Here is a 12,555-nt window from a genome sequence, read left to right as displayed (position 1 = left end):
TCTGTTCTTTTAGCTTAATCTTTTAAAATGTTTTGAACAAAAATTCTTACATATTGCTCCTTAAAGTTTTTTTTTTGTAGTCAAATAAAAACCCTGATGAAGCTCACAGGAACTCAGCTGATTATTAAGACATGTGCTACCTTTCAGTTGATTTAGCTTCATGTGCCTTTATTTTCACATTTGAGAATAATTAATTTTACTGCCCTAGCGCACAAAAAAACATTTAATACACAAGTAGAAATACATGGAAACAAACTAGAGCCTATGTTACATTTAAAAGGTTCACTGTGATGTGCAAGAAATTCATTTCAAACAAATCTCACCATACTGTAATCATCTCAGTGACATCTGCTGTGATAACATGTTTATCATTCTTCATTTTAAAGAGTCACTGCTAGATGCTTTACAGCAAAACCTGCAAGATCCTGCACTCCCCTTTGCTCTTGGCTTCTCCGTCCATCTGGCCGTTCCTACTCCATGCCTGACAGACGACGAAGAGACAACAGAACGTGAATAAAGATGCTTCTCATTTGGGGGAACCAAACAGTAACAACCAGGATAGGAGTGGAGGCCTTTGAGCGATCTCTGATCATTGTAGCCATCCAAGTTCTTTCCTATCCATGTGCTGAGGGGCTAGAAGACGCAGGAGTGTTTGCCGCGCCAACAGAAAAGGATGAGTTCCATCCTGCTCTCATTCCATGGATAGTTGCACACTGTCTGTCTGGCCCTGCTGCTGATCAAATTTCCTGGCTGGATGACAACACAGAAGACATGATCATGATTTAGGTGATAAAACTAAAACGATTGGAGCATATGTCAGCTCTGAGGTGTTAACATGTGTGCACTGCCTGATGTTTAATGTGTGAGTGTCAGCCCAGATCCAGGCTGCTCTTCCTGTGCAGAGCTAATCCACTAATGCTCACCCAGAGAGTACATCTCCAGCTGCTGTCTCAGGCGGACCTTCTGCAGGCTGTCGTAGAAGTTGGGCTCCGGGCTGCTTCCAACAGCTGGAGGCAGAGCGAAGATCCGCATGATCTTCCTCTTGTTTCTAAATGATAAGAGGAGAGAGAGAAGTTTAAAAAAGAGACAATGAGAGTGTACAAGCCCAAATACCAATATTTCTTCTATAGAATATGACCAGTCATATTTTTGACGGTGGATAACATCAACTGACACTGAAGCTAAAGAACATTACTTTAGGGATATTATATTAACGCCGAATTAGCCAGAAGACCCTGAATTCGTTTCAGTAATAAATTATTGCCACAAAACATTCACTCAGTTCCATGTAACTCGGCATATATTTAGAAAAAACGTAATTTTTAAATGGAGTGTGGCGTACATTTGAACCTTTTGTGAGGGCGAGGAAGGGGGCACCCTCTGACTGAACGGCACGCCTGTGTTGCATCTCTACATAACATAAACCGAGTGATGAGTTGAATTTTGGAATGTGAGCGCAAACTGTTCTTACTTTCTGGCGTACATCAGCAGGCCGAAGCTGACCAGGATAACCAGCAGGTACACATTGGTAGCCTCGTTCCAGGCTTCGTGCACCGAGTAGTCGATCGAGTCGGGCTCGTTTCCCAGGACCCCGTGAGCACCCATCGAAACACGACGGCTACAACCAAACCCTGAGGGCGAAGCTGTGGAAACAGAGGAACACTGATCAAGTCCGCTTTCTGAGCTGCCGTTTAATGCCGTTTAACCTAACGGTGTAAACACAGTGACGTCACATCCGCCTTCTTCTTCTTCTACTACTATCTTTCTATTTCCGGGCAGCCTGAACGTGTTGTTGCCTCCTGCTGTCCTGATTTTGAGCTGACGCATTAAAGTGAACGATTCCAAAGGAGTCTTAACAAATAGTTGTTTTCTTATCAGGTTGTCCAGTAATTTATTTTAAAGAAAAGGGAAAAATATCGAGTACATTTGTATCTTTCAACTTTTGCACATCGGGCAAACCATCAGGCTATTTTCCTTTAACTTGCATTCATATTCATAGTACGAATGACCGTAACCTCGTCTTGTTCATTCAGTCAGCTGGGTTGATCCAGTCACAAGGGTATGGTCGGTATCTGTGTTTTTTGTGTCCCAACAAATGCAGATGATAATAGCTTGTGCTTGTGTTTTTCTCATGGCTGGTTTGAACAGACAGTGGCAAAGCAGATAGAGCAGACTGGGAGCTGTAGTTTCCTCAGTGAAAACCACACGCTGTAATGGATCCCTCCTGCACTCCTGCAACACCAAGAACTTACCCAGTTTAAGTCCAGTTTTGATTATATTACAGAAAAATGGCAGCAGAAAGAGTGCAGATGGATTGAGGCTTCTTACCGTTATCTGTCACGAGCTGCTTGTAGATAGTATGAGGCTCTTTCTGCTCACTGATGGGTTCATCACAGCGAAACCAAAGGGTCAGGACAAGCAGAGTGTGTTTTCTCCTTCTCCTTTCTCCTTCACCATTACTTAAGTTTACACAGTTTACAGCCAAGTGCACCACTGTATTATTGCACACACACACACACATGTATATATAGATAGATAGATAGATAGATAGATAGATATAGATATATAAAAAAGGAATAGGACTACATATGACGTGACAGCATTAACCATTCAGTCATCTGGACACAATTTAAATCCTTGTTACAAGATTTACTTATTTTTCAATGATATAGATGTATACAATGTTCACATGTTAAATCAATGCATTCATAATTTAAAGTTTACAGCTGAGTTGAGGACACAGTTAGTGTCATGTTGGGATTAAACCCACCATGATGCAATTAATCTTGGGAAAAAAATGAGAATGTATCTCTGATAAAAATCACCTTTTGGTTATTTTTTGTGGAACGATATGATCATTTGTGCTTTTGAAGGTCCCCAGCTGAGATCTGAGGGTAAGGCTGTGTGCATTGTAGTCTGCCACGGTGTCTTTTACTGTTTTATACACACTACAAGTCATCAAAGTGATGATTTGTCAAATCTGACACAAAGGGGCTTTCACTTTTCATTACTTTGATGTACAAAATAAGGAAATACAAACACAATATACTAAGCTCTATGGTGGGATCGCTGGTGACCATGGAGCTACTACCAGATTATAACAAGGTGATTAACTGTGAAAATCATGTTCAAATTGTAATATGTTAGATTGTACTGTACTATGTGACCCGCTGGCAGTTAATTTTACAATACAGTACGCAGTGTCAAGGGAGTGTAGCGATGTTTGCTAACAGTGCTCAATATACTGCACTTGTGTTGCAGAATAAATGATAAAGTTTTAACAATAAATGTCCACTTTGTCAGGCTTCTCGCTGTATGAAACATTATCGTACAACAGCAGTTTTTACCCGTACAAAAACATTCATTTTTCCAAGGACAGCTGTCATGAATACAACAATTATTGACAATAAAATAATCAAAAAGTAGTACAATGTAGTTAATCATTACGCAGAATGCAAAAGATGATACGGTAAAACTGAACTCCAAACCTGTGTGGTGGCAGCATAAGTACAATTGTTGCCTCAACTCATTTTAGAGTAACTAGGGCAGCTACCACTTAACATACATTACAATATCTTTCAGTTTCTTTCCAAAATGTTTGATATAAAAGATAAAATAGACCGACTAATCACAACAAAACACAGCACCACCATCAAATGGTTGGTATGGACCAAGGTCCCACATCTAGCCAGACAGATAGCCAATCATAGTCTAGGATAACGAGGTGGCACCTGTGGAGGCCAATCATATTTCAGGGTTGGCCTGTGGCGCTGCAGGTCATTCCTCAGACACGCCCAGGCTGCTGTCAAAGCAGTGGACTGTGCAGCCACTATGGGGACACTGGAGGAGGAGATGCAGGCTGTGTCACTTAGAAGAAAGAATGTGGAGCCATGGCAGTGCAAGGCATGTGGCATACCACTCTGTCATTGTGAACTTTAACATTTTGCATTGGTGGCATCAGTCAAGACAATATTTACATGAGAGTTATCAACAACCATATCAAAATGATGTAAACTATGACCTTTCCTTTCTTCTCAACATGGGCAATATTACATGTGCAAAAATACTCCCCATTATTATTAACGATTCACGTCATGTGCATTATTATGTTGATTATCAGACACAATATTACTTACTTTTTGCTACCTCAAATAGCAATTTTCAAGTCATTACATTTTTCTATTTTAGTTTATTTTTAGTTTACTCTTGTTCCTAACTTCTCTCACTGATATCCTTAAAATCATTACAGGCATTGGTTTTTGGATTTATCTCCCTCAACACTTCTTATTTTGTATATTTTGTAAATTTCACTAATATTTAATGCTCTTTATCGTCTCAGCTAGCCCTAGTGTGTGACCCTGACCTGGGTAATCAACTGGTTGTTAATGGTCTTTCTATTGTATCTCTGGCGAAACTATTTCCTTCAGGATTAATAAAGGTCTATCTTTTCTTATCTGATTTTATGTCACCTAAGAGCGCCAGAAGCGACGCCCACAGGAGTAGCTCAATGTAACTTTGGGTTTACATTCATTCCATATGTTCCCATTCCAACTCTCTCTCATCCTCAAGAAAAGGGACGTCTGAGATCACTACTTTGAACTCATCCAAAACGTCCTGCAACTCTGTTGCAGCACGGCGGATGGACTGGACAAATGTCATGATCTCAGAGCTTGTTGTACCATCTTCCTGTGTTTGTCTAATGTGGTGTATCTCTTTAGCATCCAAGGCAATAAAGAAGATATCTGCTGCCACAAATAGACCAGAGAGTACACCAGTTGCTACCTCTGCCACACGTACTGCCCTGGATGCCTGAGCTGCGATTTTGCCAATATTTGCCACTCTAACAAGTCGAAACAATTCAGTGATGCCACCTAAGCCCCTGCCTACCCTTGTGCCAAACCTCGCCCAATTTGCTTGATTGCTTTTTTCATCATCAGGTATATCACCTTCGTTGCATCTTCCGATTGTCTGTAAACTGCTGCTAATCTCCTGAAGCCAGAGGGGTACAGCACTGATTTTCTCATCAAACTCTTTAATGATGCCTTCAACTGCTTTGCGATCAGAGGACTGGTTGACCATGTTTGTGATATTTGAGGCACCTGCTGTGAGTCCACCAGCCACACCTACCCCAACACCCACCCCAGTGACAACAAGTGAGGCTCCCAGAGTGAAGGGGGCGAGAGCAAGTCCCACTAAGGATGTAATCCCTCCCATCGCTCCAATCACTCCTCCTGTCAGACTGCCGATGGTGGCGCCCTGGTGCACACGTTCCAAACTGTCAGCCACAGATGTCAGTTTGCCCAACTGAGTCTGAAGGTGATCTACAGTTGTTTTGCTCTATGAGTAAAAGCGTAGTAGCAGAGACAGAATCAGAGGGTATTAGATTAGAAGATATACAATAATAATAGAGGAGGCAACATGCCTATTTGGCAGGATTATACTATAACTTTATTTCTTATTATTATTTCTGAAAGTGCCAAACCTTTTTATAGAGACATCTTAAAGTAATGGGATGCCCCAAGATTTCACAGGCTGCAGGTCTTGAGTCAGGGTCGCTTGTCCATATATCACTCAAGAGATCGCAGAACTCTGGTGACCACTGGCCTTCCAGACTTGGGTAAGGACCACAAATAATCTTGGGGATGAGATTGACTGTGGTGTCTGCAGAGAACTGAAGGAGCACTGGTGTTAGAAATGATCCAATATAATTTTCATCAGATTACTGAAATTCATAGGAAGCAATTGTAAACATTGTGGAGAGTAATTTGAAATAAAGTCACATTATTTTTCCCTGTGTTCCTTTGCACACATGGCATTAAATGCATTGTTGCTGCTAACAACTGTCTAATTGGATAGCCTTTAAGTTTGGACGATTACTGCGACAAAAGTTTCTATGTCACACTACTGCACAAAATAATGTGGTTATAGTAGACACAATATTTTTCAGTCAGTATTTTTAGAATGGATCAGAATTGTAATGTTTAGTTACAAACCTGGACTTTGTCAGAGTTGCATGAGATTTTATATTTTTCTAAGATATATTAATTTATAGTTAAAAGATCTTTTGACAACATTGTCATAACCATTATCAATATACATTTAATTCTTGAGTAGAATGTGAATGTTGCAAAAAAGGTAATATATAATGTAGCCATGTTTTTTTGTTTTTTTGGCCAAACTTTTTTTTATGTTTGTTTGTTTACATTCATGGTTCTCACATGTCTCCAGTGCCAGCCAGAAGAAGACGTCTGTAAAATTTAGTACAAATATCTATATCCTCAGGATGAACTGTGAATACTATCTCAGGTAAACAAATTCATTTTAAAATCAACCTAAGCTCTAGTTTGCGTGTGTAGTTCTAATTTGTATTTGTTAGCACAATGTTATGTAAGACTAAGATGCACAACATAGTAAACATCAGCATGTTAGCATTATTGAGAGCATGTCAGGATGTTAGCATGCATTCTCACAACCAGGCAAGGTGCCAACCTGCTCAGGGGTGATATATTCTATGTAAAGAGCCACACAATATTTGCTTCTTTTATGCAGGAGAAATCTGGACATTCCGAATCTTGCCCAAGGACACTTCAACATGACCGGAGGAGTTTCAGAATGAAGCAATGAGCTCCTGAGCCACAGCTGCCCCTACAGTACAGCCTACTGAGTAGAGCCTCACAGAGCGGCTGGTGTGGCAGTAGATTTTTCTGCAGTCTTATTTCCATTGTTATCACTTTTTTGGATTTCATTCATTTTTGATGACATGCACATTTCTGGGTAACTCACCGCTAATTGTTGAGTACAGAGTTCATAGAGTATGCATCCCACTGACCAAATGTCACTACGAATGAAAGATGTGTTATTATTATTATTACAGAGGAAATGTTTAAAATGTACTTCCAAGGTGTCTATAACAATTAAAAAATAATTAACTATATAACAATGAAATGATAAAATCCTCTGATCCACCTGTATTTTGGCAAACAATTAGACTTTCAGCAGACAGAAACATTAGCCTTCATTTGAAAATGTTTCGATGGTCAGCAGAATAAATAACTGTTGTTTATCACATTGTACAGAAGATCAGCGTGTTGCTACTTTGTGACAATACATTTTTCAAGGATTGAAAAAATATTTTTGAATAGTTTTGACACCCAAATGTGAATGAGAGGGAAAAAGTGTGAAGACATCACTCTGGGCTAAAAGATTATCTTAATGTAATGTTCTGGTATGCAGGTCCGTACCTCTTGGTTTCATATGTTGCCTGTGTGAAGACCTCTGGTGCCAGATAACTGATTGCTTCATCTCCCGCAGTACTCGCATTAGTGTCACTGTGTAACAAAAAGAATAATACAACATTATCCATGCACATATTGCATTCATATTCTGTGGGCTTTTATGTGTAACTGAAATAAGACAATGCCTTACTTCGCTTGGGTTTCCCCAAATCCACTCAAGCACAGTGTTCCAAATTCTGTGAAGAATATGTTCTAAAAATAACAAAATACAGATGGACATAGATAAAAATGTAACTTTGCCTTTTTTTTTTCACACACTCAATTAGAAGTAGTACAATATATTAAATGTTTTACCTGATCAACGTGTTACATTTTTGTAAATATACGTTAATTAAATTCAAATGTAATTTTGCTTCGAATTTGATGCCACAATCATGTATAAAACAAGTTGGGACAGGGCAACACAGACTGGGAAAGCTGTGAAATGCTCAAAACACGTATTTTAGAACATTTAACAGGTAAGGGGCATCCCCAAAAGGCTCAGATGACACAAGCAAGGGCGTGGAAAGGCTCACCTCTTTGTGATTGTATAAAAGACATTACACATATGCTCAGGAACACATAAATGTAAAATCATTGTCTGTAAAAACAGTTCATTTGCAGATGATTGCATTTTGTTTTTATTCACGTTTCACACAGCGCTGTAACTTTTTTGGAATCAGAGTATAAAAAATACAGATGATCAAAAATCTGGTGGTATCTGTCTAAAATAGTAGCCTGCTTCAAATAATAATAATAATAATAATAATAATAATAATGCATTTTATTTGAAGGCGCCTTTCAGAGCACTCAAGGACACCGCACATAAAAACAACAGTACAACAAAAGACAGTAGAAGTACAGGACAATTTAGTGCAAATAAATAGATAAGTAAGAGGATGCAATTACATGGTGCTGTCTCGGCACAGAATTCACACTCTGCAGTCAAACAGGAAGTCAACCGGGCCGGGTTAGGCAGGGCTGAGCTTCCGGGGTGAGAAAAGTGCAATAGATAAGAATAGGGAAGAGTGTGTGCAGGATTCAGATTCCGCAGTCCTCACCATACAGGAAGTCAACCGGGTCGGGTTAGGCAGGGCTGAGCTTCCGGGGTGAGAATAGTGCAATAGATAAGAATAGAGAAGAGTGTGTGCAGGATTCAGATTCCGCAGTCCTCACCATACAAGAAGTCAACCGGGCCGGGTTAGGCAGGGTTGAGCTTCCAGGGTGAGAATAGTGCCATAGAGTGGAATGGAGAATAGGCAGGAGTGTGATTATATGATTAGGCTGATACAGAGTAAGCCACGCGGAATAATAAAGACTTCGTACCCCCTAAGGTTGGGCGAAATAATGGTGTTGGACAATACTTGGTAGCTTCCTCTACATAGCTTCTCTAATAGAGCTTCCCCAACAGAGTTACCCCTATAGAACGACCCCTATAAAGCTTCCCCAATGGAGCTACCCCTATAGAGCTACCCCTATAGAGCTTCCCCTATAGAGCTACCCCTATAAAGCTTCCCCAATGGAGCTACCCCTATCAAGCTACCCCTATAGAGCATCCCCTACAAAGCTTCCCTAATAGAGCTTCCCCAATGGAGCTACCCCTATAGAGCTTCCCCAATGGAGCTACCCCTATAGAGCTACCCCTATAGAGCTTCCCCTATAGAGCTACCCCTATAAAGCTTCCCCAATGGAGCTACCCCTATCAAGCTACCCCTATAGAGCATCCCCTACAAAGCTTCCCTAATAGAGCTTCCCCAATGGAGCTACCCCTATAGAGCTACCCCTATAGAGCTACCCCTATAAAGCTTCACCAATGGAGCTACCCCTATAGAGCTACCCCTATAGAGTTTCCCCAATAGAGCTTCTCCAATAGAGCTTCCACAACAGAGCTTCCCCAGTGGAGCTACCCCTATAGAGCTTCCCCAATAGAGCTTCCACAATGGAGCTTCCCCAATGGAGCTACCCCTATAGAACTTCCCCTATGGAGCTTCCCCTTAACAGATTTGATGTGTGCTGTACCTGCGGCATCAGATTTTTGTGAAGCAAGTCTTTTTCATGCAGGAATCTCAGAGCCATACAGATTTCAACAATCCAGCTCAGTACCTAGAAAAGTCATCATGACACATGGATATGTTAGTAGATATTTATCTGGATTTGGTTAAAATCATACACACATGCACACACACACACGCACGTACAAATATGTCTGAAAATTTGAAATATCCTTTTCAAGAGTACCTCAAACTCTTGTTCAGGGCCCCTCTTCAATTTGATCTTTTCTGCAAGGCTCCCTCCCTGACAGTACTCAGTCACCAAATAATAGATGTTTTGATCTTCATCTTAATGCCAAAAGAAAAAGGGAGTATATGTTTACATTTTTTAAAGAATTCATAAAAAGATTATTGTCTGCTCTGAAAACTTTTGAACACTTACCTTTAAAGGAATTCTCGATGCTCATCACATGGGGATGACTCGTTGTCTTGAGGGTTTCTAACTGTGTGATTAATTCTGCATTTGTGGAAATCTGTTAAAAACAAAACAGCATTGCGTAAGAATGGTTGGGCAGAAGGACTTGGCAATCCAGGTAACCTCCAAGCAACTTGTCAAAGCTCTGTGCCTGGAGTATTAGTCTGCAAGCTTCTGACCCAACACCAGCAGATTTATCTTATCAAACTCAGGGCACTCCCTCCACCCACCGCATGCAACAATTGAAGTTCAGATGCTGTCATACACGGAAGCAGCTTCAATACATAATCAGTGAGCTGCTAATAAACTAGAGTATCAAACTTTATTTTATTAACACTTAACGATTATAGAGAACAGATATTTTCTCCTAGTTTCACAATAACTTGCTTTCGGTCTAAACAACACGTCATTGTTATCGATAAAGAACAACGCAGCATTCAGTGTGTCTCATCAGTAACAAACTTATGGGGTATATGAGAATAGGCGACCAAACGTCCTGCATCTCTTCGTCTTCAAGCTGCTTGAAGCAACAGGTGAAAGTAGGGTTATAATGCAAGAAACAGATATGGCAATTAAACTTCCCCAGTTGAATACTTACATGAGGAATATTTCTGAAAATGCCATGTGTTTAGTAGTTGGTCTGGCAATGGGTAAGCTCAACATGTGGATACAGTTACTGTATATAGTATGTTTAACTATTTTGTAGGGTAGGAGTCAACACATTCCATGCACTGTTGAGAAACCTAATGCACAAATTTATTTGCAGATTGAATGGTTGATGTAACCTCATCATTATGCTGCTGTCAAACCCTGGTTTTAGTACTGTGCGATACCAGTCATCCATGTGGAAACATTGGTATCATTGCCTTTTTTAATTGTCCTGTTGTTTGTGTTTGTGCTGTTGTTTGTATTGGTATGTGTATTTATTGGACTTTGAGTCTGGAAATAAAAGTAGATTGATTTATTGATTGATTGATTGATTGATTGATATGCTTGTCTTTATTCTAATAGTTCTTATTTGTTTATTTTTAAATTGTTATTGTATTCTTATTCTACACATTTCTCCTTATTGTTGATCCTTTTTTTGAGACTTACTCTTGTGCTGCTACTTATTTCCCCCTGTACTACTGTGTTACATGTAAATGTCTCCCGAGGAGGGTCAATAAAGGAACATCTTATCTTACACAAGACAGAAAAATAAGATTTCATTTATTGAATTTATTTTTCATTTATTTAAATCTAAAATCGATTTAAGTGTAACTGGAGAATGGATAAACCTGGTCATGCTCATATCCAATGAGTTCACTTACCTGGATCTTTCTAATGAAGAACTTCTCACCGTCCTTTGTGACTACAGCGTGACTTTCACTTTCCTTTTCAATTTTATAGCCACTCTTCTTAAGGGTGCTCTGTTTCTGTCCCATCTTCTAGCAATCACCTAAAGACATGGAAGAACAAATACACACACACACACACACACACACACACACACACAGGGACAGACACATCCACAATGGTAATATCAAATGTGAGATAGAAATAGAGGTATAATGGTAACAATCATGCACACCGTGTACTGTCCATCATTCATACAGTAATGAACCAGTGGTGGGACAGTAAACAATTACATTTAAAACACTGGATATTACAAAGTAAACTATTTACTTGTTAATCAACCTGTTGCAGTCTGTCAGACCAGTCTTCACCTGAATATCTGCATCCACACACGTTTACTTAACGCCTGGTTAGCAGCCTGCGTCAGCGAACAACCCCTTTATAGATTATTATTTTTTTTAATTGACATTACTGCAAAGGGTCTTCGATGTTCAGTGTTTACCAACAAAGTTCATCCGATAATAAAAATCCACAAGTTTGCTGCAGGTAGCGGAGCGTCTCACACGGTCACCTGTCGCCATAACTTCAAGCAGAGAGTCAGACAGCGAGAGAGGAAGCAGAAGTCTGTGAACGAGACTACATGACCTACCTGAACATTACCTCGTCCCTTTTTTTCAGTAGGTGACTGTTAAATGGTGTTTACCTGAACAAGGCGCAAAACTGGTGCAGCCCACACGATCATTCGTATTTATTCTGTTCTTTGACCCCAAACCGCCAGATTAGTGCAGCTACTGTACATCACATATGCCATAAAATAAGATCTGTGTGTTTGACTTCAGGTTAACCTTTCACTAAACCCATCACTTACCAGAGACTCTCACTTCTCTCCCTCCTCTGTTCTCTGAGATGTCTTCATGAAGTGAAATCCGTCCAGCTCCGTCCAGCAGCAGCAGCAGCATTACAGTACAGACACACCCGGAAATGACCGTCATCTCACGGATCCGTTTTAACTTTATTGACATACGGGTTGAAAATTATCCCGTGCCACCGTGACAGGTGTTGTAAAAGGTGGTTTGTTTATTCAAGACAATACGGGGTTAATATTTAAATCCCTGAGGTCTGAGGTGGAGACATAATCAGCTCAACTAATGACTGTGCAAATTACAGAAGCTTGATCTTCTACATATGTTAATACATTTAAACACACGCACACACACACACACACACACACACACACACACACACACACACACACACACACACACACACACACACAGAGAGAGTGAAGATTTTAATCCAAACTCCTCTGTACAGAAACACCTGCTGCACACGCACACAAACCCCACAGTTTACATCTGTCCTTTCAAATAAACTTTATTGGCATGCATGAAGTTACACCATTGCTACATTTAAATGACATATTATTGAATGACGGCATTTTACACCAGGAAAACTAAATACATCAATTTGCTGCAAAGGT

General features: G+C 40.1%; 2 protein-coding genes and 1 long non-coding RNA gene across 3 annotated transcripts; 1 reads left to right on the top strand and 2 right to left on the bottom strand.

Moving 5' to 3' along the window:
• Positions 1 to 146: 146 nt before the first annotated feature.
• Positions 147 to 1,778, bottom strand: smim19 (small integral membrane protein 19). Its single transcript, XM_030395331.1, has 3 exons — positions 1,472 to 1,778; positions 924 to 1,048; positions 147 to 750 (listed from the first exon to the last, which is right to left on the bottom strand). The coding sequence occupies exons 1-3, from the start codon at positions 1,603 to 1,605 to the stop codon at positions 692 to 694; spliced, it is 318 nt and encodes a 105-aa protein (XP_030251191.1). The 5' UTR covers positions 1,606 to 1,778; the 3' UTR covers positions 147 to 691.
• Positions 1,779 to 2,628: 850 nt separating this feature from the next.
• LOC115568222 (calcium/calmodulin-dependent protein kinase type 1D-like) lies at positions 2,629 to 12,073 on the bottom strand. The gene is made up of 10 exons (XM_030395328.1): positions 11,944 to 12,073; positions 11,051 to 11,178; positions 9,708 to 9,798; positions 9,513 to 9,613; positions 9,294 to 9,377; positions 7,426 to 7,487; positions 7,242 to 7,328; positions 6,784 to 6,838; positions 5,483 to 5,671; positions 2,629 to 5,337 (listed from the first exon to the last, which is right to left on the bottom strand). The coding sequence occupies exons 2-10, from the start codon at positions 11,162 to 11,164 to the stop codon at positions 4,528 to 4,530; spliced, it is 1,593 nt and encodes a 530-aa protein (XP_030251188.1). The 5' UTR covers positions 11,165 to 11,178; positions 11,944 to 12,073; the 3' UTR covers positions 2,629 to 4,527.
• On the top strand, positions 5,486 to 7,248 carry LOC115568225 (uncharacterized). The gene is made up of 3 exons (XR_003981350.1): positions 5,486 to 5,617; positions 6,229 to 6,306; positions 6,550 to 7,248. It is a non-coding gene; the product is annotated as an uncharacterized LOC115568225 (long non-coding RNA).
• Positions 12,074 to 12,555: the final 482 nt, after the last annotated feature.

This window comes from Sparus aurata, chromosome 18, assembly GCF_900880675.1.
Source record: "Sparus aurata chromosome 18, fSpaAur1.1, whole genome shotgun sequence".
Lineage (NCBI taxonomy): Eukaryota > Metazoa > Chordata > Actinopteri > Spariformes > Sparidae > Sparus > Sparus aurata.
Note: the sequence above shows the minus strand (reverse complement) of the source record. Positions and strands in the feature narration are given on the sequence as shown.

Coding starts and splice junctions, on each gene's coding strand:
- LOC115568222 (XM_030395328.1), bottom strand. CDS start 11,164: ATGGGACAGAAACAGAGCACCCTTAAGAAGAGTGGCTATAAAATTGAA. Junction 9,614..9,707: donor CATCGAGAATTCCTTTAAAG/GTAAGTGTTCAA, acceptor TTTGGCATTAAG/ATGAAGATCAAAACATCTAT. Junction 6,839..7,241: donor GCAACATATGAAACCAAGAG/GTACGGACCTGC, acceptor TTTCATTCGTAG/TGACATTTGGTCAGTGGGAT.
- smim19 (XM_030395331.1), bottom strand. CDS start 1,605: ATGGGTGCTCACGGGGTCCTGGGAAACGAGCCCGACTCGATCGACTAC. Junction 1,049..1,471: donor CTGCTGATGTACGCCAGAAA/GTAAGAACAGTT, acceptor CTTATCATTTAG/AAACAAGAGGAAGATCATGC. Junction 751..923: donor GCTGGAGATGTACTCTCTGG/GTGAGCATTAGT, acceptor GTTGTCATCCAG/CCAGGAAATTTGATCAGCAG.